General features: G+C 39.5%; 2 protein-coding genes across 3 annotated transcripts in view; both read left to right on the top strand.

Moving 5' to 3' along the window:
- The first annotated feature begins 1,499 nt into the window (after positions 1-1,499).
- iqce (IQ motif containing E) lies at positions 1,500-12,170 on the top strand. Of its 2 annotated transcripts, none has more exons than XM_044115173.1 (21): positions 1,500-1,890; positions 2,355-2,396; positions 2,513-2,558; positions 2,641-2,790; positions 2,880-2,972; positions 3,085-3,155; positions 3,992-4,105; positions 4,191-4,241; positions 4,326-4,396; positions 4,479-4,551; positions 4,661-4,701; positions 5,265-5,416; positions 5,658-5,713; positions 5,798-6,027; positions 6,621-6,728; positions 7,729-7,996; positions 8,093-8,179; positions 8,636-8,751; positions 8,829-8,920; positions 11,032-11,106; positions 11,240-12,170. In XM_044115173.1, exons 1-21 carry the CDS (start codon positions 1,819-1,821, stop codon positions 11,362-11,364), a joined length of 2,133 nt encoding a protein of 710 aa, XP_043971108.1. In that variant the 5' UTR covers positions 1,500-1,818; the 3' UTR covers positions 11,365-12,170. The 2 variants fall into 2 exon arrangements, with proteins under 2 accessions (XP_043971108.1, XP_043971106.1); XM_044115171.1 differs by having other exon boundaries at positions 5,262-5,416; positions 11,240-12,168.
- A 1,915-nt stretch (positions 12,171-14,085) lies between these two features.
- LOC122829457 (protein tweety homolog 3-like) overlaps positions 14,086-27,175 on the top strand; it is a 39,140-nt gene continuing 26,050 nt past the window's right edge. Inside the window, exons 1-2 of the mRNA XM_044114029.1 lie at positions 14,086-14,578; positions 16,873-17,058. Of these exons, the coding sequence (XP_043969964.1) occupies positions 16,933-17,058 (126 nt within the window). The 5' untranslated portion in view covers positions 14,086-14,578; positions 16,873-16,932. The remainder of the gene's footprint in view (positions 14,579-16,872; positions 17,059-27,175) is intronic.

The following is a 27,175-nucleotide window of genomic DNA, read 5'->3' as shown; positions in this document are numbered from 1 at the left end:
ATCAGATTACTGATTACTTCTTTAAAAAAATAACTTAGTTAGATTACTGATTACTTGATTATTTGGAAAGTAACTAAGTTACATTAAAAGTAACTTTTTTAGTTACTTTCAGCAGCTGAAAACACCTGTGAAAATTACACTGATCTTTACCAAAACTTAATTGCAAATTATTTTATTATCAACAATGTGTCTCCACTGATATGGTTGAGCTGAATGGGAGATGGATTAATGGTTACAACAGTACAAAAAAACTTCAGTAATTTGTGCTGTTTTTCTGTGTTCCAGTATTGTCTGAAAAACTATAAATAGGATTTTATAGCCTCCCTTACGGTCCTACGTTTGCTGTCAGAGCGCAGCGCACAGAGCACCTCCTGCGGCTCCACGACTGAAATGTCCCGCTGCACAGACTTGTGACACTTATCTTAATATTACTCATTATAATGGCTTTTTTATAATGGCTTTTAGTTGCACAACTATACAGACTCGTTCATTCGGGGCTGTTTTCATGTTTATTGCGCTGTTCATATTAGTCTGGATGTTTGCAGTTTTCTGGAGCGCAACGCAAAGCTCGACGTCATTCACAGGTAATATATTAATTCACATTAAGAAAGACACAGCGGGACGGATTATGAGTCTGGCTAAAACTAACTGGATGACAGACAAATTCTGGGGTTATGTCAGCTTATTTGCAAGCCCAAAAACTAATTAAATCTGCACTTTAAAAAAAAACAAAAACAAAAAGTCCCAAGCTGCTTATAATAATCGAACTTGGCGAGCGAAACTCAAAATAGTTTCTGTTTTTCCAGTAACAAAATGCGCATCTCCCTCCATTGTTTATGTTTCTGTCACTGCTGGATGGGTGACCAAACGTCCGTATTTCCCGGGACATGTCCGTATTTCACGTCCTGTCCCGGGTGTCCCGGGGTTTTTTTTTAGAAAGTGAGGAAATGTCCTGTTTTTAAATTACCTTAATTGGACCATTAAATTTACAGGCACTAGGGCACTGCGCGCGGCGCTGCGTGTGACATAATCCCTGAGCCGAGTCAGTGCGGGCAGCCCTGAGTGGCTGTCAGTACGCCAACAACATGCCAAAGCGCAAATGTATGTTTACCGACGATTTACAAAAGAGTTTCCCACTTATTTTACAATAATCAATATTCATGCTGCAATGATCTCAATCAACTAATTCTTCCATCTCACTTTCTAGTTTGACTTAATCTACAATGAAATCTGAATCACTCCTTTGTCACATAACTTTAACCCAAACATTCAGGCTAGTTTGTCTCTTAGCACAATCAGCTGTGTCCCTTCACCCACAACCGACCCGCCTGCCGAATCATATCCTTAAGAAAATATGAACTTTTTTGCCAGGTAAATTGAATACCTATTGTCAGAAGGATTCCCGGGACTCAGAAGAAATCCATCAGTGAAGTGTTTGTTTAAAATGTATATTTTCATTATTTTGCTAATGCTTTTAATTTGAAAATGCTTTTGGATAACTTCCGGTAGTGCTCTAGCTCTCCAGCTAGCTTAACTGAGAAATAGCAACAGTGTTGCTACACCGCTGAGAAAACACAAACAAGACGGCGGCGCTTTAAGGAGTATGAACGAATGCATGTCTTATTCCCGGAGAAATTTTTTTATTTTCTCGAAAAATCATTTTAAGATGTAGAATAACGAGCATGTTATCTGAACTCTCGTGATTGACTACTATTAGCCAGAAGACCCAGCTGAATAAAAATACTTTCGACTGAAAAAGGATGGATACCTTACGAGAAGCAAGAGTTTTGATGCTTACTTGACCTCAGTTTACCAGTTATGTTCAGTTCAACTCACAAAATGTCTTTGGAGGAGAGTGATGTCCCAACTGATGAGGACTGTGAAGAGCTGGTGAGTCTTTTACACCAAAAACCACAACTGTTATCTGTACATTTTAATCTTATACTTAAACCGCGTTGTGAGATTCTTCTGTAAAATCCATCGAACTCCATGTAGATCCAGTCTTACACCTATCGATGGTTGGTTTTTCTATTAGTTACAATATTTTATTGTAAATTCCTATTTAGTCGGCATAATCTAGCCATAAGCAAACGTCGACGTGCACATACTTTCTATAAATACTAAAACAGTAATCTGTCTAATAGAATGTATCAAACATTCTATTAGACATGTTTGCTAATATGTCCTCTAAATATCCTGAAGCACATTTACAGTCGGAAAAATGAAAGTGTTAAATTACTTTAGCCTTGTGTTTAAAGGCTTGAAACAACCTGAAAGGTTTTTAAATATGCATTTGTCTTCTTACCTATTTTCTTTTTTGACTATTTATTTAGCCTTGTTCTCTTTTTTTGTAGGTGGAGGAAGGTTTCACTCTCCCTTCTGATATTTCAAGCAAGGTAAACTATATTTTTCGGGCTTATTAACCCCTTTTTTGTAAAAAAATAAAAATAAAAAATATATGCTTTAGTTTGAAACATGCCTTCATCCTATTCCAACACCTCATGTTTATTAGAGAACATCAAGGAAAAAGTCTACTGGGAGGCCTTCACCTTCTCCAAGTAAGAAAGCTTGAGCTAATTTGAGAACATTTATAGTAACTATAACAACACACACTCAGCTGCATCCTTATGGCATTTTCAGGGTCTCCATATCTCTCCAGCCTGAATATGAACTCTAAAAGAGCAGCAGTGGCAACCTGGAGACTGCCGAGGCCCTCCTTAGGGGACACTAGAGGCAACACTTCAAGGGAGCACCGCTCAGCTCACCTCACGTCCCTCAGCAACGGCCATGGTAAGCTCCGTTTTCAAAACCCAGCTGAAGCTTCTTAGAAAACGCTTCTCCTCAGGAGAACGTAACTTTTGTTTTCTCTGCACTCTCAGGTGTGCCATACATGGTGAGTCTAGAGTCTGCTGACTGTTCACAGCTGCTAAAACAGAAATCAAGCTTAAAGAAACACCTTTCTGCATCTAATGGTAAGAGCATGTTCATAAGTTTGCAAGCTGTGGAGGTCAAACTTAGTAAGGAAAGTAATTTGCTTAGAGATTTCTTCTTTTTCATTCTATGCACCCATTTAATGTTTTGCAGGGTTTACAATAGGTGCTGGTGACTATCAAGATAAAGACAGCATGTATGACGAGATTATTCGCCTCAAAAAGGTAAAGATCAATCAATCGAGTTTATTTGTATTGCACATTTCAGCGATGGAGTCGGGGAGGACATGTGAGCTAAGAATCACAACACTGACAGACATTAATTCACTGGAGGTGGAAGAAATGAAAATGAACAAAATTCCTGATCAATAGAAAGTGAGCACCAGATTTGACTGTTGCAGGTGTTTAATGTGTCATATGTTTTGGTGTTAGGTACTATTAAAAGGAAGATTTCCTTTTAAAAATATTAAACAATATTCTTAGTTTTGGACCTAATGTTTGTGTTTAAAAAACATGAGGAGGAAACACTTTTTAACCTTTTATGACACTAATTTTCTGTGTGTATTAAAGTTATTTCCAGTTTTAGACAGTTTTTTTGTCAGCCAAATTAGTTTACATTTCTATTGATCAATTGTGTATTTTCTTTGACATATTAAACATATTGTGTGGTTTTGTATATATATTTATATATGAATATTTTTGAATGTAGTGGCTTTATGAAGGAAATTAAAAAATAAAATAAATAACGACAATATTTCCTTAGAAACGTTTTCATATACTTTGAATAATTAATTGAGAATGCTGTACTGTTTGATAACTAGAAGCATTTGGAATATATGTTTGATTGAATTTAAATCATTTTTTGTTGACTTTTGTTGTGAATTGGTGCTGTGTAAATAAACTGAATTGAATTGAAAGTGAATTCCAAAAAGTCGGGGCATTTTTCTGCTTTTCAGTGATCTGCATGTAGTTTTCGTAGCGATGGCTAGACTGTTTTAGAATGGTCTGGATTTGCATACGTATTTATTGCATGTTGAACTTGCTGTGTGTTTTGTGGTCAGACTCTACAGGCTCAGAAGTCTGACAACCAGCAAATGAAAGTCAAACTGCGTCGCCTGGAGGAAGATGGTGCTAAAAGAGAGAAACAAATAGAAGAACTTTTAGACCCCACAAAAGTAGGATCACAGAATTGTTTTTAAATTTCACTCTGAATGCCTTTTTTTTGTTTGGATTCTAAAAATGTTCCTTCAATGTTGGTAGGGCTCTGAATACATTCGTAGTTTGGTCGACAAGAGAAAGGAGGGGAGTGTGGTGAGTTTGTCCATTTTGTTGGTGAACGTATGAAACGTCTTAAAATATATTTATCCATCTTTTAAGATAAATATTTTCCTTTAGATTGTCAGTGGGCTGAAGCAGAGAATCCTAAAGCTGGAGCAGCAGTGCCGAGAGAAGGAAAACTCGTTAAGGTAAACTGGTTCTTTATTTCACTGCGAATGCACTGCTGTCTTTAGAACTGCAATATTTTCGGCTGATTCCTGTTTTCCATAGTAAACTCCAAAGTGAGTTGAGGACCACCAACCTAGAGGAGCTGAGGATCACTGTAGAAACATACCTCAAGGAGGTAAAACTGCTTTGAAATTATTGTTAAATCTGTTCAGGTTTAAGTGAAGTGTAACGGAGGCCGTTAAAAGATAATATTTGAACAATGTTTTGTGATTCTCATCTTTCAGATTCAAAGATTGAGGATACTTTTAGATTCTGCAGAGAAAAGGTGTGAGCAACTGAAACACAAACAATCTCTTTCTTGGGAATTCATCTTGTTGCAACGTAACATACACTGATGTTTTATAAAGCTGTTCTGAAGCTAACAAATGGGGCCTAATAACTGCATCGGGAATCCAACATGATCAGGATTTTGTGGCAAATTTCCAGTTTCTGGAAATATTTGACGTGCTGATACAGATGTAAGACTGATGCTGACTGATATTGGTTCCCTCTGCCATGAGGGGCCAAATGTAAATCTGAGATTTCCAAAAGGCCCTCAGCCTTTCCAAATAATCCCTTTTCAATGACAATTTGAAAGGACAACACAGCCACCTCTTTGTACTACATTTATTCTTCTTGTAATCTGCTGAAAGTCTTTCTTTCTCTGGCTCTTTTGGTGACATTAGTGTGGTGCGTTCAGTGGTCACTAAAGATTTGCCGTCCAGTCGCTTGTTAGGGCTGATTTTTCAAAACATGCTTTCTGATCACCAGGCCATTCCTGTGTGATGGTCACGTGGTGAATGTAAAACATGTGCTCATTTCAGTCTCCTTCTGTCCGTTTGTCAGCAGCAGTCGAGCAGAAAGTAAATGTTCTCAGAGGCAGCAGAAAGCTTTAAGCTCCACCGTTCATCGCTTGACTGAAAACGTGAAGCATCTCCAACAGGAAAACGCAGCGCTCAGAGAGGAGCTCAACACGGACGACCCTGCTGCAGGAATTAAAGGTCTTTGCGTTCTCATTACCATCTTTATGCAGCAGCTCCCGAGGGAAACAAAAACCTTTATTATGTTTAGAAAAACTTTGTTCTTTTTCTTTGTAACTTTGCAATCTAAAACATCCATTAGCTGCATTTTTCCCTCAATATATTCAGTATAAAACCAATAAGAAACCATGAATCATTGCTACAATATATTTAGAGTTCTGTACTGTAGTTATAAGAGGAACATGTGTGTCTGTGACTATAGGTTACAGAGAGTGGAGTAGACAAAGGTTGTTGAGGAGACTGTTAGAGGTGGACAGGGTAAGAGGAAGCTCTAAGTACTTGTTAATGTAGAGTTTGAGACTTCGAAGCATTAAATCCTCTCCCACTGTCCTGTGGTATCAGAGGCTGGAGAGCAGCAGAAGACACGCCCAGTCAGTAAAGAGCAGAGCCACGTTCAATGAGGAGGCCCCGGCTATGCCCACAGAGGTCCCGGGGTTTCCCCTGGCAACAGATGCAGTGGTCTCCAGGGGAACAGTCACTGAGCAAAAAAGAGAGGTTTCTGCTCTGAGGGAACGCCTCGGCCAATTGGAGGAGGAGAGGGCGGAGCTTCAAGAGAGGCTGTCCAGTCAAAGGTGAGCAAGCGTTCAGCTTGATTAACAACATATCTGCTTAATTAATAGACAAAATGTATGGCATCAGCCTAAGAAGGATGGATTTTAAAACTTTTAAAGTTGTGGCCTGGTAGAAATGACTAAAGGAACTGGAAAGTGTTTGCTTTTGTCACTTTTTAGGTCTTGATCAAAATAGAGAAAATAACGTGGCTATTGAATAAGGTTTCCAGTTTTCTACAATATGAATTTAACGTTGTGCCCTTCAGTATTTTGATGTGAGTAGACTTGCTGACTAAATGCACACTCACTCAAAAATATCAAGTGCTTTTTGCAAGTAAAACTTGCCAAAAGTTTTACTTGCAAAATAAATTGCCTTCTTTTGAACATTGGAAAGCTTTGTTTTGTTTAATGATTTGTGGGACCTGCAGATGATAAGAAGAGATGACTGTAGAGGCAGGTGCAGGTTAACCTTGGCATGCTAACGCCTGAAAATCTTTAAATATTGACATTTGACGGAATACTGAGGGGAAGTAGTTTATTTGCAATATTTTCTTTTTTTTTTTCCAGCAGCAGAATAAATCAGTTTTGTGTTTCGTATTTGTTTGTGTTTCCAGTGATGAAGTGATGCAGCTGAGGAAAGAAAGAGATGAGCTGGCAGAAGAGACTGAGCGGCTGAAAGCTAAACACAAAAAACAGCAGGACAGAGTGGAACAGCAGCATCGGTGAGTTTGTAATCATGCACTGTGTGTCACGATGGGCCAATCAACCAGCAACCACAGAGAGCTGCAGGGCAAATACTGGAGAAAAAACTCTGCTACACTCATTACATTAAAACGGAAATATCTGGTGTTTTTGTCCCTGTATGTCATTCAACAAATAGCATCTTTTTGCAGCTCTGTGTTTTGAACATGTAGTCGTGAGCATCATATGGAGCACTTTCAGAATCCACATCATCAAAACGTTATTTATAGAAGTGAGCCGCGTGGCAACCAATAATGCGATAACTGGATGTTTATGAGGATGTTTTGTTAACCAATCACGTATCGACATTTTGCTAATACCTGTAACACATGCACTCTTCTCTTTCTGAATTCTAACATGCACTACTAAATTAACTATCAAACAATATTTCTCAAAGGATGACAATAAAAATTCACACATCTAAGCTAATTAATAATTTTATGAAAGAGATGTGGTACAGTAATTAAGAAATCCAGGCCTGTTAGTGGAATTAATACATTTTCAATGGGTTTTTTTTTTCTTGTAAATGTTTCTCCAAAAATGAAATGACTTCTTAATGGTTCACAGAAATATAAATATTGGCAGGTTGTTGTGTTACTAGCTTCTTTAATATAATTTAAAATGGCCAGAATTGACAGGTATTGTCTAGTAATGCACCAATATTACATTATTGATCCCCACCACTGGTTTAATATTAGGTCTACTAAATAATAAGAAAAAATGTAACTGTTACCCTGTTGCTGAAATTAGATTTTAACCCATAGTTTTCTTACTTTTTTCTTTCTTTACCATAACACAATTTTCCCCATCAGCTCTTAGCTTTAGCATTCCAACAAACAGAAACATACTTCAGGTATTAATCTCCACTCTGTGGCTACTATGTTGCCGTTGCTTGCCATCATATGAAATGGCACACCTGCTCTGACTACCTCTTCATTGTTTTTATCTGATCAAATATAGATTTGCTGTTCTTTTTTCTAGACAGGAGTTGGAGCAGTTATTGACAAGGATTCAAACTTTGGAGGACAGAAGCGAACTCGTACAGACTGAGGTGTGCTCACCTTCTTCCACAGTGACGGAGCATCCTGAGGCTCAGCGCGGAGAAGGTCAGGAGGGGGAAGAGGAGAGGCCTGCTGGGTATCAGGAGGAGGAGGAAGGAGAGGAAGCACTGAACATAGATGCAGAGATGACAAACAAAGAAAAGGCAGCTTTGATCATTCAGACAAACTGGAGACAGCACAGACAGAGGGTAGGTGACACTATAGCCATGTAAAGGAAGTCGCCGATGGCTAAGAGAAGTGTTATATAAGAAACACAGAACATTTCTTCTGTGTTCTGTGTGCAGGACATTGTGATGTTACAGTCAGTGATAAGGAGCCATCTCTTCAGAAATTCGTGGCTGAAAGATTTTCTAAAAAACACAGAGAAAAAGGTGTTTCACCACACACACACACACACACACACACACACACACACACACACAAACCTTTTACAAAGGTATTCATGCCACTTGAACTTTTCCATACTTTTACAAACTGTGTATTTTCATGTCATTCCATGAGATGTACCAACAAAACGTAGGGAATAAATGTGAAGCAGAAAGAGAAGGGAACATGGCTCACACACTCAGTGTGAACTGCATTTGTATTCTACTCCGATGTCTCTAAATAAAACCCATCACAGCTAGTGAATAGGTGAATGACTGACTGTAGTATAAGTCACTTTAGCGTCCTAGCACTGACAAGGCACTATACAAGCGTCGGCCATTTTATCATTTATGTTTTGTGCTGAAAATATTCAGTTTCAGTACACATAAAACAACCACTAGATGGCCCTAAAAGGCATTCATGGAGACTTGTTTTATCTCCTGTTCATCTTCTTTTTTCAGTCAGAAGTTTCCTTAAACAGTAAAACTTCTGGTGGAGGCCTGGATGTTGCTGCTTTGACATTAATACAATCTGCCTTCAGGGGACATTTGGCTCGTTGCAGCTTTGCAATAAAGAGGTTGCTCATTTTTTTACACAGAATTTTGAACAATTACAGCCAAAATATTTTTTAGAATATTTTTGCCTGTGCTTCAGCTCAGGATTCGCTGTGCCTTCTCCAACTGAAAACTGTCCACCTGCTCTGGTACCAGGCAGGGCTGGCTTCACAGATTCTCCCAGGAGAAAAGGTAAGGTTGGTTCCCATATCTACAGTTTACATTCATCAGCAGTTGGACAAAACCAGTAGTAATGTCATGCAGAAAGCCCCAGTTCAGCTAGGATTTTAACTTTCTTGCTGTAAAGCTCACTTTTAGAGTCATGAGAAAAACCAAGGGTTACCTAAAGGTTAGTGGAGCGCCAATTGCAGTTTTCTGGCCTGACTATCAGGAAAAAATAATAGCTCATCTACCATCTGTAATCATTAGTATCATTTTGGATCAATAATAGTTATTATTTAGCTAATAAATAATCAAATACTTAGTAAACTCCAACAGTATGTATCTGACAGCAGAATCGTAAAACTGGGTCTTCAGCAGGGCAATTTACCCAGATGGCAGAAAATGTAGGTGAAAATGAAGAACATCAATGAGATGCAATGGCCAAGTCAAAACCCGGACGTTTAACTTTTTAACTGTTTACTCCAGAAGGTACTACAATTTGGGCCTATTTAGGGTTGTCTCTAATTTCATTGTCAATCATTACATCTGTTTCCATGACTTTATTTTTCAGTCATTTTCCAGTAGAATAATCTCCCACACCTCAGTGTAGTTTGTGTTGTGGTTAATAATCCTTTGGAGATTCAACAGTAAATCCTCCACAGCCAACATGGGCCAGAGTCAGGAGCCTGTCTTGATTTATGCTGCTGTAAAACTCGGTTCTGATTCTCCGAACTGGTCTTCATTACTCCCCTGACACCTTTATGGGTAGTGATAGATCTGTGCTCGACAGAACTCGCCCTCCACCAACCAGACAGCCTGAGATAAAGACTGATGACGGTACTCAGCAGATCTGTGAGCTGGTAATGATTTGTAAAGATCTGTGGCTGCTGGATGGTCCAGAATGACCCTGTGAGACTTTAGGGACCTCCTGGTTCCCATAGCTGTAATCACTAAGGTGTGATCGGCATATGGCTCCACGGAGCAGAGTAGTGGCTGAGGATATTTTGTTCATATTTAGCCTGCCTCTGTATTTGATGGCTTCAGTTGAGAGAGCACTACCAGAGCAGATCTGCAGCAAAGGGGGTGTTTTTTTTTTTGGTTTTTGTTTTTAAGAAACTGAAGGTTTAACACTGAGGTCTGTGTCCACAGGAGCCATTTAATATGCCAGGTTTCTGTGATATAAAGAACTTTGATTATAAGTTCTTTCAAAAGACTTTTCTCATGCAACTTCAAACTGATCCAGAACATTAAACACTGATCCACACTTAAGATGAAGTTTGGTTCCTTAAGTATAGAGACTCTTAGTTTTAACTTTATTTACTATATTTTTATAATTCATTTATAGGAAGGATGAAAATAAATACTTCAGAGTTTACCTGTGTTACAAACCTTACTGGACATGCAACAATAAATCTGTGAACAAGATCAGACTGTACTTCTATACCTGAGGGAGCTCAGGTATTTCAGTGTTTGCCAGAAGATGCAGCAGATTGTTAAGAAATCTGTTGCGAACAGTGCAGGCTGTTCTGGGGAGGCTGGCTGCACCAAGTCAGCAAATCAAAAGTCAAAACAAGGTAATAAAAAAGGATTTTATGTTCTGGAGACTGCTATGGAAATTATGCATAAAATAAAAAAAATTGACAGCCTAGAATATCCCCTTCACGAGACGGCAACAGAACAGTGTCTGTAGTCACAGGGCTGCAGACAAGAGATGTCCTCACAAACATACATTTGGCTAAGTTTGCAGGCTAGAGTGAGCAAGTGAAGATGTGTCATGCTCATAGACTGAAAATATATAAAACAAGAAGCGGTTCAACAAAGTATTTAAGTGTGTACATACTTGTGCAACAAGGTTGTTGCATTTTTTCTTACTCAATATAATAAATGCCACATTATGAGAACATGCGTTGTTCTCTTTTTTTTCATCAGAAACACTTGGCGTTTTACAAACACCAGGTGCTTGCTGTCTCAAGCACGTCTGTATTGGACAGTGCAGTTTTTTGTTTTTTTGGGGGGGTGGGTTGTATTTGCCTTGAATTATTTTTAAAATGCATCCAGATTCTACTCACATCTCTGAGGATTTACTGCGACAGTTTAGAAATAACTGGTTATTTTTGTGTTATTATTATTTTCTTTTTCAGGTTCTGCATCTCTTAGTAAAAATGCAGAAAAGGAAGAAGATCTTCATTCTGTCTCCAGCAGACAACAAGCACAAGGTTAGAGAGTGAACAAAAAAAGATGTCAGTTTCCTCCATTTCACTGTTTTACTGACACATGAATGAACATATTATTAATAACAGTTGGGTTTGAGCAGATAGAATTTTGAAGACCTTGTCTGTTCCCTTACAGCTCAACAGGAACTTCATTTCTCAGCAGAGGTTGATGCGGATGCTGTAGTTGAATCTGATGATTCTGATGACATTGTTGTGTCTCCGTCACGTCCATTGAGAAACAGAGAAGTCCTAATGCGTTAGCTCTTTGGGTTATGTGCATCAGTGACAGCCGTCATACGCTTACTTGAAGAATGGATACGCTTTAGATGAGAATAATATTGATTACACAATATTTGCTGTCTGAAAGACTCTACACATTCAATAATCAGAATACTCTCGGGAGTTAAACTTTGTACAACGTGGAGATTTGTTGCACATAATCACTTACTATGACAGGAATGTTATAAACAGCTCCTTAGTTTTTCTTTGTGTAGCTTTGATCTAAGCAATACTCCAAACTATAAACGATTTGTCTTCTCTGCTGTAAAAGCTGCTGCATGAAGGATCCTCATTAATCTTACAGCAGCAGCCCACATTACTGTAAATTAGCCTGATCATGTGTCAGTACGCCTGATATGAAATCCATAAACATGACCTCACGCTATAAAACACTTGTGAAATTATGGTTGATCTTTGAGGAATGATGAGAAACCTGTCGTCATCTGATGCACTGCAGAGCAAATCTGGAAATAAATTCTAGATCTCTCTGCTGCAACACTGAACTGTCATTCCAGTGCAGGATGCACAACGTGATTGTGATGATAAATGAAACTATGCTTGAAGAAAGATATTCATTTGTAAAGCTGTCAAAAAAAGTTCAAAGGGCAAAGTTCTTCATAGGTGTGTAACCTGATTCAATAAAAGGCTGTGTTTTTATAAATATAGTTTCAGATTGTTTCTTATTTTGATTTTGAAATGTTTTTGTTTTTTTATTTTGATGTTTTTTTTATTGTTTTTATGTAAAATGTATTTTTACTGTGGTAATTAAAAGTTTTTGTTATCTTGTTTTTGGCTTCCAGTAATTATTCAATCCTTATTAATTTAATCTAATGGGATTTTGTTTTACTTGAGGAAATTAACAGCTGGAACAAACTAACAGTAAGCAGTTGTCAAGGTAATCTTAATTGTATACTATAAATCACTGTGTTGTTATTTTAAAGCACTTCTGTACACCTTCAGCAATAACCTAAAGAATGTTTAAAAAGTAGCCGGCAGCAGAAACCGGTCCGAAGAGAGAATGTGACAAACGTCAAGCATGAACACTAGAGAGAGTCTATAGGGAGATAGATGAACCATAGTTTAGTCTGTGTTATGTATGGCATAAAATCCAGTGCCTAAAAAGTACTCACCTCTTTGATGTGTTGCCATTATTATTGCTTTTACAAATTTATCAATCAACATTTGGCTTCTCTGGGAAAAAAGATTTACAAAAAAAACCCTCTTTAATGTCAAAGTGAAAACAAATTTCGACAAAATGATGACAAAAATATTTAACATAAAGTGAGTCAACCAGTCAGTGCTGGTAGTCTCACAATGAATGGATTAAAAATCACCTGAGTGTGAGGACTGTGTCTTAGGTGACCTTAATATGAAGATATATGTATCTGGAAGGTGCGTTCTTTGGTTATTCACTATTCTTGGCTGCCATCACAGCATGAAGGCAAAATAATACCTCTGGCATATCAGAGAAAAAATTATTGAAAAATGTAAGAGAGGTTGGTTAGAAAAAAACTGAACATCCCCTGAAGTTCAGTTAAATCCGTGGCTAAGAAATGTGTGGCATTTGACACATGTACATCATTCCATCCTCACAAACTGAGGGATCATGCAAGGAGACTGATGAGAGAGGACGCCAGGACACAGGGCGCTACAAACCTCTGCAGCTAACGCTCTGCTGTTATTCAGGTTCTTCACCAGTCGATACTCTAAGGGAGAGAGGCAGTGAGAAAGCCACTGTTGAAGAGAATCCACATCAGCTCAACTAGAGTTTTCAAAGGCATGTGGGCGACTCGAGTGAAATGGAAGTTCTTTGGTCTGATGAGACAAAAATGGAACCTTTTGGTCATCAAACAAGATCCTGCGTTTGGGAAACACAGAACACTACATGTCATCATAAATACATCACCACTACTGGTTGGGGAATAGTGAAGCATGGTTGGGGCAGCATGATGCTGTGGGAACGCTTCTTGGCAGTAGGACAGTTATTTTTTTCAGCAAGACAATGACTTAGCTAAAGCAAACAGATGTTTTTCTATTATCTATTCAATAAATAGTTCTGTATTTTTTTTTTTAAAAGAATTGTCTTTATTCTGGGGAAATCAGTTCAAAAGTACTTTATTTATTCTAAATCCATTGTCATATTGACGTTAAAAGGTGTTTGCTGTTGTTTTGTAAAAGAAACAACATTTTGTTTGTTTGTTTGTTTGAAACAACACTGGTTTGTAAAGTCAATAAAAAGGGTAAAAATTTCAAGAGGGTGAATAATCGCAATACTGATTTCTGCCATCATACTCAATAAGTTACACAATACTTCCCAATCAGTCTTGTCAGATTAAAAGTACCTTTTGAAAATAACTTTAAGCAGATAGTGAAGATACTTTTCATTAATTCTGTTTTTAGAAATGGTTTGAATTGGCCTGACATATTTTATTTCTAAATATGTTTGTATTAATTGTGAGCAGAAAATAATCACAATTAACAGAAATAAAAGCTTTCAAACATCCATCACCCATCGTACAGTTAATCTATCTAATGTGTTAGTGTTATCTTGTGATAAAAGGTCCTAAAATTATGATAAAATTCTAAATTATTTAGATATATGTTTTTAGCATCCTACACTCTTTTCTATAGCCTGTACTACCACCGTTTCAACGTCAAGGGGAGCCATTTTTGCGCATTTACTCATCACACGGAGAGACGTCCAGAGTGGCAAAGCTTGCCGCAAAGCCCCATCCTCCGGGGATTTCTACAGACCGTGTTTGCTTCATGCTCCAACAATATAAGCGCTAAATGTACCGAACCGATCCTCGTCTTGGAAGCAAAGACATCTACGGCATCGGTAAACTGTAAAATAAATAAATATATGACCACATAGCTAAGCTATATGGTCAAATAGTTTAACCCCTAATCTGCCACAGTGGAGGACAGTCGAAGCGGTGGTGTTTTTTTTGGGGGGGGGGAGGAAATGCGTACAGGTTTTTGTATTCTTTTCGATGCGGTCGGGACTATAGCCGACTGGCTCGTCGCAGCTAGCTCGGTCCAGCCGTGTTGATGCCGCAGCAGCTTGTAGCCTTCACATCTAGCTCCACTATCACGAGATCGGGAAGACAAAAGGTGAGGTACACGCCGCTCTGGTCTCCCGGAAAGAAGAAATAAGCTGCTGAACGTGATTCTGCGCCCGCTTGTGCTTCACTAGGTAGGTGGTATTCCTATTCACCCACACTCAGACATGCCAGCAAATTCATTATTTGCTGCGTTTTTCTCCTCATCTTTCCTTTGACGGCTCAGTCATTGCGGTAGTTTTAATAATCACACAGCAGGATGAAGCCAGCTAATCCGGGGTTTCCAACCTTTTTTTTTTTTTTTTGTCTCATCGACTGGGACAATAAATAACCTCACATCGTGCTCATGACAGTATTTCCTCTGCTGAGCTGACCTACATGTGTTTGCTACAATGTACTTGATGTAGAAGTGCGTCGGGCCGCGTTTAACGGCCATTTCTCTTGATTTATACCACGGAGCCTGTGATGTGCACCACGGGTGCAAACGGGGTGATGCGGGAGAAACGCCAATCATCATTTTACCATACAAAATATAGAAAATTTCCACAAGAATGTTGCCTTCAACTTTAACTTCAGTGATACATTTCTTTACATTTACCGTGTCAGAAAGAGATTTCCTTTCGTTGTGATTGTGTTGCTGCATAATATATATCAGGCAGAAACCACAGCCATCCATTTCACCATCACTTATGTGGCTTTCATCGAATCAAGTAAAATGTCAAAATACATTATTTTTGCCACACGCGACTCTTCTTCAAAACTCAACATTATTCCTGACAGTGAAACATCTACTGTTACAGTACACTGATGTTATCTGGTCAGAATATGCTTCATACTGGCATGCTTTCCCATATCCCCGGTGTGATGAGGTAATCATACGCCAATCGTGCATAACATTATGACCACTGATGTGTGGTGGAAATAAGCTTGATTATGGTGGGATATGAGGGTGAACATTTTGTCCTTAGAGTGAATGTGTTAGAAATACGAGATATAGGTGAGTGCAACAAATTGAACAAGGGTAAATAAGCGGGTCAGAGCATCTCCAATGCTGCAACTCTTGTTTTGGGTGTTCCTGTTCTGCAGTGGTGAGCATCTATGGAAAGAACATTGCTTTGAGATTTTATAGTTAAAGTACCTGAATAAGCAAACGTTGCTCCTGATAGAAAAGCATCAGTGATACCTTTATTAACGGCTGTAAACCAGTCGTGCTGCCCAAGCCAAGCTCTGCCCACCGCCCAGAGAGTCAGTAAGGTACATGCGAGCATCAGAACTGGGCCTCGCTGTGGAAGAAGGGGACCTTTTCTGCAGAGTCACATTTTCTTTTGTGTCCTGGATGACTGGATACTTGTGTGTTGCTTACTTGGGGAACATGTGGTCTTATTATGCAGTATGAGAAGGCAACAAAGCTCCCAAAAGCAGTGTGATGCTATAAATGTTCAGTGTCCTGTTTTGAACATTGTCAACATGTTATGTTATCATCACGCCATCAATGTAGAATTGAAGCTTCTGTCACACTGACCCTTGTGAGGTATGCTGGTGTTAAGAAAAAAAAAACACAAGCCTCATGGGTCTAACCGTCTAACCAGTGAGGAAATGAATGACTTTTATCCAGCTGTGAGTTTTATGTGTCAAAATGAAGCGTGTAGAATTTTTTCATTTTGTTTTTGTTTTTATATTTATTAAGAAGCAACAAGTTGCATGGAATTTAAATTAGAATTTTCTAATTCAAATGAGCGGATAGTAATTTTGCTGAATTAATAACAAAGTAGGCAATTATGTCAGTTTCACTTTCAGTGTTAGGCAACCAGCAGGCCAAGGACAATGAAGCATTTGAATAAATCAGTATTTTCTTATGCTTCTAAACATAAAAGGCAGACACACAGTATTATGGTAGAACTCCCTTAACATGCACAACATACCTGAACGTTGTTGTAAACCACATACACCATTTCATTGAAGATGTGCTCTCTGATGGTTGGGCCCAGTTTCAACAGAAAAATGTTTCTCTATCACAAAATGTTCTCTGTCTTAAACTTTTGTTCAGCAAAGCTGTAAAGAACACGACAACAATTTTGGCCTCAAAACCTCCCAGATCTCAGACAGACTTGCTGTCTGTGGGATGTGCTGGACAAACAGCTCTGATCCACACTGTCCCCACAGTACAACTTACAGAACTTTCAGCCAGATACCACAGCACGCCTTCAGGTGTCTAGAGGAGTTTATCCAAAAGGGGCAGCGCTTGTTTTGGCAGCAAATAGGGAAACTAACATACTGCTAGGCAGATGGTCATAATGTTATGCCTGATTGTTGCTTTTAGATTTCTGCAGAAGACCGTTTTAGCAGCGAAATTTACTTGAGATCCATTTCTTAGAATGAGACTAACCACTGTGTTTTGTGGCTGTGTAAACTTTGACATGTTCTGCAGCGTCCCAGTGAAGAATCAGGCTGCAGAGTGAAGTCGCCGTCTGCAGGCAGCTGCACCAGGATGGCGGCCGTGGTCAACTACTCTCCACCTTGGTGGGTGAATCTGCTTCACCGGTTACCTCACTTTAACCTGGAATTTCAAATGGTGAGCAGTGACTTCAGACCAGAGGACTCAGAGTATCAGAAGGTGAGGAGAAAATACGAGATACTAATTACTTCACACTCTTGTTTTGCTGTGTAGCACGTTGGGTCACGTTATTGTCCCGCCTCCTGTCACATGCAACACGCTGTGAAATTACAGCCGACTGGCTGAGTGGTTTCTGTGGGTCGTATCGTGTGTGGGGTTGTGGGTTCCCTCTGCATTGATCAGCGCTTCCTGAAAGGACATGAATTAAATGTCCATGAAGCAGGGCTCTGAAGCTGTTACCACTCAACCATTTGGATCGATACATAAGTGCAAAACAATTTCTTTATTAATGGAATAGTCTCATTCCTCACTGGATGTGCAGTTGTAATCAGATATTTACATACACCTAATAAACATATTGTCTCAAGTTAAATCGGACAAAAATTCTCTTGCTTAGTCAAAATTACCAAAATTATTATTTACTACAGACCAGAATGCTTAGAATATTTTCTTTGTGGGGGGGATGTCTTGTAACTTTCTTTGACTTCAGAAGTTTACACACTGTAACAAGTAATACTGGGTTTTAGTCAACTGGACTGATGTAATCAAGTTAACTGAACACATGATCAAATTCAACTAAATAAAATGTTACGTGAACTTCAACTTCAAAAACAGAAATAACACATTCTTCAAACTTAAGAAAATGAGATGCAGCTGTGAGGCAGGCATCACAATGTGACGTCATGGTCACATGGTACACCCTTCAAAACGCTTTGAGAACATTTCATCGCCATCTTGTTTCTCGCTGGAGCTCTCATCTGTCCTGGAGTAAGTATATTTGAATTTAATTCAATGCTTTTTAGAATTTCTTCTGGCAAACTGTTTGATAATACCAGGTTAGTGGTTTGACCTATCGTTTAATGTCCTTTAATTCCATATTTCATTCTATATTTATGTTACATTTTAGTGAAATTAGCTGGTTGGTTAGGACCCCCCCATCTCTTCTGCCATAAAAAAAGAAAACTTAGATATTATTTGTCTACACATCGAATAAATATTTAAGAAATATTTTTAAAATTCATAAATTATTGAAACGATGTTTTTCTGTAGCTTTGAGTTTTAACCCTTTTCCCTTCCTGCTCTCCTGCAGTCGGCTTGCTGCACTGCCTGCCTGCCAGAGACAGAAGAAGACTGGGAGAGAGGGGTCACGAAAATAAATACTGTAATGTAAAGAGTGACGGCAGCAAAGACAATTTAAATCCTTTTGAAAATATATTTTAATGGGGGTCACAGCAGTGGTGGATGTGAGTGTTTTAAAAACTGTCATTATATTTCCAGCATCCATCGCTCTCATTGAGACTGATGTGAGGGCGTTAGACTCTCTGTAGCAATAATCAGACGGTGATCTACCAAATCTATCATATGTTCGCTCAACCCATCATATCTATACTTAAATATAATTGTTTGAACAGATGAACATGGCACCTTCAGGCATCTGTTGTTCTCAGACCATCCCAGATGAAGCAGATTTTTACAGCTCTACAGTTCTCTTCCTGATGTCTTGGGTGTTTCTTTCGATTTTCCCATCGTGTCAAACAGCAAAGCAGTGTGTGTTCCAGATATGGTTTTAAACTCTCCACAGTTGTGACTCCAAATGTGTCAGTAAAGCTATTCCAAATTTCCAACACTATGACATTATCATCTGGGCTTTCCCTCATTGTTTAAAGAGATGTTAGTCATTCTACATGTGGACTTCTGACATATTGTTTCTCTCACTGTTGAAGCATTTAGAAAATAGAAATCATTTTGGAAATTCTAATTGACCTAAAACAAGAAATGTTTGGTTCTGATTTAACTACAGACACTGAGAAAAATAGGTGTGTGTCTTTTTATTAGGTGAATGTAAACTTCTGATTTCAACTGTACATAAAAATCTATGTGTGGCTATTTTTTAATTCTTCTCTTTTTGCCCTGAATCTTCTGAGGTTGCATGTGGAAGACATTGACCAAAATACAGTCCTGATTGGAGGATATTACTTTAGAAATGTAGTAGTTCAATTTATTTTAGTTATTTTTCCAGACTTCATTTATTCCTCACTCAACATTTCCTTCCTTCTTTCTATCATTCTGTTCTATTCTTTCTTACTTCATTTCTTCTGACCAGTTTTTCTTCATTTCTTCTGTTTAACCCTTCTTTATTTTTCTTTCTTTCTGACATTTAATTCCTTTTTTTCCTCCATTCTATGGTTATTGTTTGTTCCTGTCTTTTGTTTGTAGGTACATTCACTCATTCTTCCTTGCCATTGTTTTTTTGTTGTTGTTGTTTTTGTCACCAAAGCCCTCCTTTGTTTTCTTCCTTTTTTTGCTGTTTTAATTTCCATTTGTAATTCCTTTTAATCCTTTCTTAAAGAAAACTGAATCAATCTTTCTTTTGTGTGCGCGTGAGTGAGCGTCTGCTGCATGTGTGGAGAGGAGAACGAGTGTGAAGTTTTCTAAAGGTTTGAACTTCACTTTTTATAGTGTTAAACTTTTTACACAGTTTTAACACATTCTTCTTTCACTGGTGTTTCATTAGTGGTTTCTTCGGTAAGCTTTCAGCTTGGTGCGATGGCTGGGGGAAGTTACGGTTCTGAAGGCTTTCGGAGGAGTCTTGCCCATCAGCATGTTATTAAAAAACCAGCTGATGTGGATATTTCTGTTGTGGTTTGACTGCTGTGGTTTGTCGGATGTGGAAGAGTGAAGGCAGCGCTCAGGATGGGTATTGCAGTGGTTATGGTTTTGGTCTTTCTTGACAAGGTGAACAGCTTAGTTGAGAGAGGGTTTTGTTTTGAGAAATACACAAACTACTGTCTCCACCCTGATAAACCCTTCATGAAAAATGTCATTGTCTAATTTGCCACCTACATTGCTTTTATCAGCAATGATGGAATTGGGATTGAAAAGTCCTGGTCAGATCACGTCAGCAATGAAAGCAAATCAGCAAAGTTGAAACACAGAAGACAGGGTTTATGATTCTAAGAAATGATTTTGGGGAACTGAGCATAGTGATGAAATTTAAGATTGATGGCTTTGATTACACTATTTTGGCAACAACGGAAACTATGAGGTGTTTGGGTCTAAAACCTAAACAGATGCAAAAAGAAAAGAGTGGAAGAGAAAGTGAATCAGATGCTTTAACCGATTCAGGAAGTGATAGATAATCTTCTGGCTTCTCTATTCCTGATGACCAGTTACTGTCTACAACAAGAGTGCTCAGGTCCAGACCTCGAGAGCCACCGTCCTGCAACTTTTAGATTCATTCTTACTCCAACAGACCTGCTAACGAGCCACTCATTTGATTCAGGTATGTTGGAGTAGGGAAGCATGTGAGAGTTGCAGGATGGTAGCTCTCCAGGACTGGACTTGAGCTCCCCTGGTCTACAACAGATTAGAAGTATTTCGTAGTAACTAAAGGAAAACAGAATGTGACTATAGATGATTTTTTTTTCCTAAAAGAAAACTGGTTGTTGACTGAGCTACCTGAGTCCTGCCTCAGACCGAAATTCATATCACAAACAAGCAACTCCTGTATGGCTGTTACAACCCCCCCCAAGACCACCAAGGGTAAATACTGGCACTGGATGTAACACAAAATAAAATATCTGGAGCAGTTGGCTTCAGTAGAAAAAAGATAGTTTAATTGACAGTTCAACATAAAATCTAAGTCACAATAAACACGCACAGGGAAGCTTTTAGCTTCAGGGTCTCCAAGGCCAAAACAACAAACAAAACATCCCCCTTTTAATTATAAAATAAAAACACTTCCTAGAAGAGAACTGAAAACAAAGTACAAAACCTGAACTCCCTGACTAACCAAGAAACAGGAGAAAAATAGTTAAACAAAATGGCAGAGAACCCCTACCAGCTTCCACTGTGAAGAAAAACAAAATTATAACCACTTTAAGCTTCACACAAATGCTCACAGCAAAGTTATCCAAAGTCTCAACAAAGTCAGTTCACAGACATGATCACACCAGATCAAGGCCCAGGGAAAAAGGGGATCTGACATCTCAGGTTTGGAGCTCTTTATGGGGTGGCTGACGAGCTCCAACACATTTCACCTGTGGCAGCCAGGTGGAACTGAAACACAAAGAAGAAGCTCTCTCATAAAGAGAGCCCCTAGAGGTCAGTGACCGTAACACCCTCCCCCATAAAATCCTTCATGAAATAAGAATATTTCATCATCAGTTGTACTACAGTGAGGTAAGCAGCATCGCCCACGTCAATGTCATGCTCCAGTACCGAGGTCCTAGAGGGCACATCTCCAAAAAGCGCAGGGTACAGCTGGATCAGTCCTGTCACATCCTCCTTCTCAGCACTGGGAAGATAGGACAGATATGCATCCAAAGAATCAAGAATAACAGAGTTTGAAAGCCTACCACAATGGCCTTCATCACACTTTTTCAAACCATCCTGAGGAGTATCTCCAGACACAAGAGAAATTGATGTAGGTTTTGGAGAGTCCTCATGTGTCCTTGTGGTCATTTTCTCTGGAATGAAACAGCTTCAACATATTGATATGACACAGACGCGTTTGGCGCCTCCTATCAGGAGTATGAACAATGTAGTCTGTGTCATTGACTCTGCTTTTCACCACATATGGGCCTGCAAATTGGGCTGAAAGAGATGGGCCTGGTGTGGGCACCAGCATAAGCACTTTATCACCTGGTTCGAATGACCGCTGTACAGTCTTTTTGTCATATAGCCATTTCATTTTCCCTTGGGCAGCAGACAAAGACTTTCTTGCTATAGAGCAAGCATGGTATAGACGTTCCCGACATTGTGTGACAAACTCAAGGACGTTAGATTGTGGCTGGGTGTCAGCTGACAGGAGCTGTTCCTTCAGAACCTTCAGTGGTCCTCTTACACCATGCCCAAAAACCAGTTCAGCAGGGCTGAAACCAAGTGACTCCTGTTTAGCTTCACGGGCTGCAAACAGCAGAAAAGGAAGTCCTTCATCCCAGTTTTTGTTTGTCTCATGACAATATTTGCGCATCATGGCCTTGACAGTCTGATGCCATCTTTCTAGAGCGCCTTGTGACTGAGGATGGTAAGGACTGGAGGGAATATGTTTAATGCCAAAAGACTGTAGTGTCTGCTTGAAGATTTTGGACTGAAAATTGCTGCCTTGATCAGTTTGAATAACTCTAGGCAGACCAAAAGTAGCAAAAAACTTTAGAAGAGCTTTAGTTATGGTGGGTGCGGTGATTTTCCTTAGTGGAATGGCTTCAGGGAAACGGGTGGCAACACACATGACAGTCAGGAGAAATTGATTACCAGCTTTTGTTCTGGGCAGAGGACCCACACAGTCCACCAGAACACGCTCAAAAGGCTCACCAACTGCAGGAATGGGCTTAAGAGGGACAGGTGGTACCCTCTGATTAGGTTTACCCACTATTTGGCAAACGCTACATGTTCTGCAGAACCTGGCAACATCCTTTTTCAGGCCTGGCCAAAAGAAATGCTGCAAGATGCGGTCATGGGTTTTAGTGATTCCCAAATGACCTGACCATGAGTGGTCATGTGCCAGCTGCAGTATTTGTTCACGATAACCTTGAGGAATTACAATTTGATGTACTATTCCCCAATCCTCCTCAATACCCTTCTGTTGCAAGGCAGGCCTTGAGATCCATTTTCTCATGAGTAATCCATTTTCAACATAAAACTTGTGGGTTTTGTCATTTATTGAATCACTCACACTTTTAAAACATTTAGAGAGCGTCTCATCACTTTTCTGAGCTTGGCTCAAACTCTCATGTGATAGTGATAGCGGGAGAAAAACCTCAGACTTTTGAGTGACGTCCTCCTTTTGGGGTGCTGATTCTGAAAGGTCGTCTGCTGGCAGCTTGTCCTCCATCAAGGCAGAGCCAAGAACCGAATCATTCAAGTTCACTTCTTTCAGCTTGCAAGCTTGGGACCTGGTAAGAGCACTGACAGCAAACACATCAGGATGGGATTCCAACATTTCATCTTTACCCATCATGCAACTGGGATTATCCACCACCTCAGGAATAGGAAATACCTTGCCTCCAGCAAGATCATTACCCATTATAAATTCAACCCCCTGAACAGGGAATGAGTTTCTCACCGCAACTTTGAAGAATCCAGAGGCCAACTTGGACTTTAGGTGAACATGATGTAAAGGTGCCGGTACATAGGCCATTCCAATTCCTTGCACTATTGTATTTGCATTACAGGAGGTATCAGCATTAAATGGCAGAAAACTGGACAGGATGAACGACTGGGAACCACCGGTGTCCCTCAGTATCCTCACTGATTTCTCATCCTCAGGACGTCCTGTTAGGGAGACAAGACCATCAAAAATGAAGGGCTTAAAACAGTCATCAGGTTCACTCATGTTTGAGAGTGGTGGGGAAAATCTCTGAGTCTTGACGAGGCCAACCCCTTTAGCTGGTTTTGGTGATTGGGGTGCTTGTTTACGTTTTAAGGCCAAACAGTCAGAAACAATATGCCCCATTTTATGACAATAAAAACATTGTCTCTCCCCTTTTGAAATAGGAGTGTTCTTAACTTGAGATTGTGGCACATCTTTCCATGTTTTGTCACGAGAAGGTTGGTCAGATTTACCCACAAAAACATTTTTGTGAGTAAGGGCAAATTCTTCAGCCAGTACAGCTGCCTCTTGTAAGGTGGATGCTTTCTGCTCATTCAAGTACAAAACTGTACGATCTGGAAGGCAGTTTTTGTACTCCTCCAATAATATCAACTCACGTAATGAAGTAAAATCAGAAGTTTTAGTTGCCTGGCACCATCTGTCAAATAACATTCCTTTTTCTCTTGCAAACTCAACAAATGTTTGTGCAGAGGATTTTCTTAAGGCTCTAAACCGCTGCCTGTATGCCTCAGGCACCAGCTCATATGCCCTGAGTATGGCAGCTTTAACTTTGTCATACACTAGACTGTCTTCAATGGTGAGTGCTGCACATACTTCCTGTGCCTTACCAGTAAGTTTGCACTGCAACAACAGGGACCAGACATCAGTGGGCCAGTGAAGGGCAACAGCAATACGTTCAAATGCATTAAAATATGCCTCCACCTCCGTCTCCCGGAATGGTGGGACCAGGGCAATATTTTTGCTGATGTCAAACGTAAAAGGTGCTGGAGAAGAGGAAGGTTTATTTGAGGGAATACTGATATTGTCTTCATCTTCACCAGAATCTGTGGTAACAGCAGTCAGTTTATGAGACTGTAGCTCCAACTGACGCATTTTGATGGCAGTTTCAGCTTCAAGTCTTCTGCATTTAAGCTGGAACTCAAATTCATCCTTCCGTTCCCTTTCTTTAGCTTCAAGTTCTAGACGAACTAGACGTACCTTTAGACGTGCCTCAACACTAGGATTTGAGGATTCAACAGAGAAAGGCTCAAACCGTGGGAGAGAGGCTGGTGGTTTTTCCCCCTCTGGTTTGGCAGCAAAAGGTGGTGTCTTCACTCCCTCCTCAGCATAGACCTCAGGCTGATCAGCAGATTCAGAACAGGTGGTGTCCTCTTTATCCATTTCCACGGATAGAACTCCTTTTTCAACCAAGCTACTAATAATAAGAGATTTTAGTTCACGTTTGAGCAAAGACTTTGAAACATTGATACCAAAATATGAAGCAATTTCAAATAAATCATCTTTTCTACAAACATCCAACTGTTGTACAGTAGGATTACCTAAAAACTCCTCCAAATTAAACTGTGCCATTTTCAAAAATAATCCCGGACGAGCCCCCACTTATGTTACAACCCCCCCCAAGACCACCAAGGGTAAATACTGGCACTGGATGTAACACAAAATAAAATATCTGGAGCAGTTGGCTTCAGTAGAAAAAAGATAGTTTAATTGACAGTTCAACATAAAATCTAAGTCACAATAAACACGCACAGGGAAGCTTTTAGCTTCAGGGTCTCCAAGGCCAAAACAACAAACAAAACATCCCCCTTTTAATTATAAAATAAAAACACTTCCTAGAAGAGAACTGAAAACAAAGTACAAAACCTGAACTCCCTGACTAACCAAGAAACAGGAGAAAAATAGTTAAACAAAATGGCAGAGAACCCCTACCAGCTTCCACTGTGAAGAAAAACAAAATTATAACCACTTTAAGCTTCACACAAATGCTCACAGCAAAGTTATCCAAAGTCTCAACAAAGTCAGTTCACAGACATGATCACACCAGATCAAGGCCCAGGGAAAAAGGGGATCTGACATCTCAGGTTTGGAGCTCTTTATGGGGTGGCTGACGAGCTCCAACACATTTCACCTGTGGCAGCCAGGTGGAACTGAAACACAAAGAAGAAGCTCTCTCATAAAGAGAGCCCCTAGAGGTCAGTGACCGTAACAATGGCAATAAAAACATTTCTTGAATCCTTAGTTAATGAGACAAAGAACTTCTGATGACTTGAGGGACAATGAAGTATATAGACTTCTAAAACTGATGGAGAAATTCAGAACTCAAATTAAATAAGTTAAGCTGATAAGAGGCTGTATTTTCTTTTTTATGGATTCTTTGTTTAAATATGAGTATCTTCAAAATCTCATTTGAACCTTAATTGTGCAAGGGATGTGACAAAAAGGACTGTGTACTATGAACTCTTAACATCTAAATGCATTGACATAACTTTTGCTCAATAAACTTGTAGCAGTATTGATAATGAAGTTGACCTTCTTCCTTTCTTTCCCTTTCTTTTGCATTTTACACATTTTCACATATTCTTAGATTAAAAATTGATGGATTAATAGAAAAGAGCTCCTATAATTAGTAACGTGAATAGAAGGGAATTAGTACTTTTCAATTATTCATTGAGGAAGTCGACAAAATTGCTTTAGAGAGCAGTTTTATCTCACACCTTATTTTATTGCCATTGCACAAAGTGCATTAGTGAAATTAGTAATGAAATGTCGTCTCTTGGCTGCCGGAGCAGACAGAGAAAAACAAAACAAAGAGAAAAATCACATAAATGTACAATAATAATATATTGTTAATAATGTATAACTTAGCATTTTCAGTCTTAGTGGGGGTATTGTTGGTGGTGAGCAATCTGATGGTAGACTGGATGCCCTGCTGAGATCGTGAAAGAAACCTTGGATGTCATGTTTTGCTGTCCTGATGGTATGGTTTAGATTGGCCTTCACTGATCTAAGTGAGGGCCAATCACTTAGATCAGTGACAAGCTGATTTGAAGGCAGCTTGTCACTCCCTCAGTATTGAATACAACTCCTCAGTCATCCAAGGTTTCTGGTTGCCCCATGAGTATCGTCTGTGTTGGTGTAACCTTCTCCGTTCGTCTCTGCATGTAGTCTGATACAGATGCCACATACTGTGTTGGTTATGTGTAGCGGCCTTTCTGAACATGCCCCAGTATGTGCACAGAAAACAGTCCTGCAGTGCAGACATAGCTCCCTCAGGACACACACACTCTCACCTTCTTCACCACATGCTTTTCTTTGGTGAACCGGGGCTGGGTTGAGCATAACCGAAAGATGATCTAAAGAGACAAGAAGGGGGCAGGGAGCTGGTCTGAAGGTCTTCTTGGAAGAACATCATTCATGTTATCCTGGTTAAAGTCTCCAGCAACAATAAAAACACCCTCCTGGTATGTTAAGAGAGTACTCAATGATTTGTAGGTGTTAGTGCAGGGGTTGGGGACCACTGGTGTAGACAACAGCAACGATAACAGTGGTGAATTCTCCGGGCAGGTAGGAAGGTCTGCACCCTGCAATTCTGAACTTAATGTCCACAGAGCAATGACTGGGTGGCGTTGTTGCACCTTCTGTTGTTAATATAAATGCAAACACCACCAGTCCTGGATTTACAAGCGAGAGCATGACTCATGTTAGCCCATCCAGGCTGATGGCGTTATCAGACAGATGAGTTTAACAACGTCTCACAGAGAATAAGAATACATCAGTTTCTTGTTTCCCTTTTGTTGGTTGAATCCAGTTTCAGGTTGTCCATTTTGCTTTCAAAGGAGTGTTCGTTCGCAAGCAAGATAGAGGGGAGCTGCAATCGGAAAGGGTTAGCTTCTAGCTTAGCTGGAAGTCCAACATGACACCAACACTTTTGTTTTCAGAAAGCTTTTCTTTTTCTTTTTTCTCTTTAAACACCAGAGAGCCTGGGCTGTTGGAAGATTCTGC

The sequence above is a fragment of the Gambusia affinis genome, linkage group LG04 (assembly GCF_019740435.1).
Source record: "Gambusia affinis linkage group LG04, SWU_Gaff_1.0, whole genome shotgun sequence".
In the NCBI taxonomy this organism is placed as follows: domain Eukaryota; kingdom Metazoa; phylum Chordata; class Actinopteri; order Cyprinodontiformes; family Poeciliidae; genus Gambusia; species Gambusia affinis.
Note: the sequence above shows the minus strand (reverse complement) of the source record. Positions and strands in the feature narration are given on the sequence as shown.

Bases quoted from the DNA above. Each gene is read 5' to 3' on its own strand.
- iqce (XM_044115171.1), top strand. From the start codon at position 1,819: ATGTTCAGTTCAACTCACAAAATGTCTTTGGAGGAGAGTGATGTCCCA. The intron at 2,973-3,084 runs GTAAGAGCATGT...AATGTTTTGCAG, and splicing joins ACACCTTTCTGCATCTAATG to GGTTTACAATAGGTGCTGGT. The intron at 4,702-5,261 runs GTGTGAGCAACT...TCCGTTTGTCAG, and splicing joins TTAGATTCTGCAGAGAAAAG to CAGCAGTCGAGCAGAAAGTA.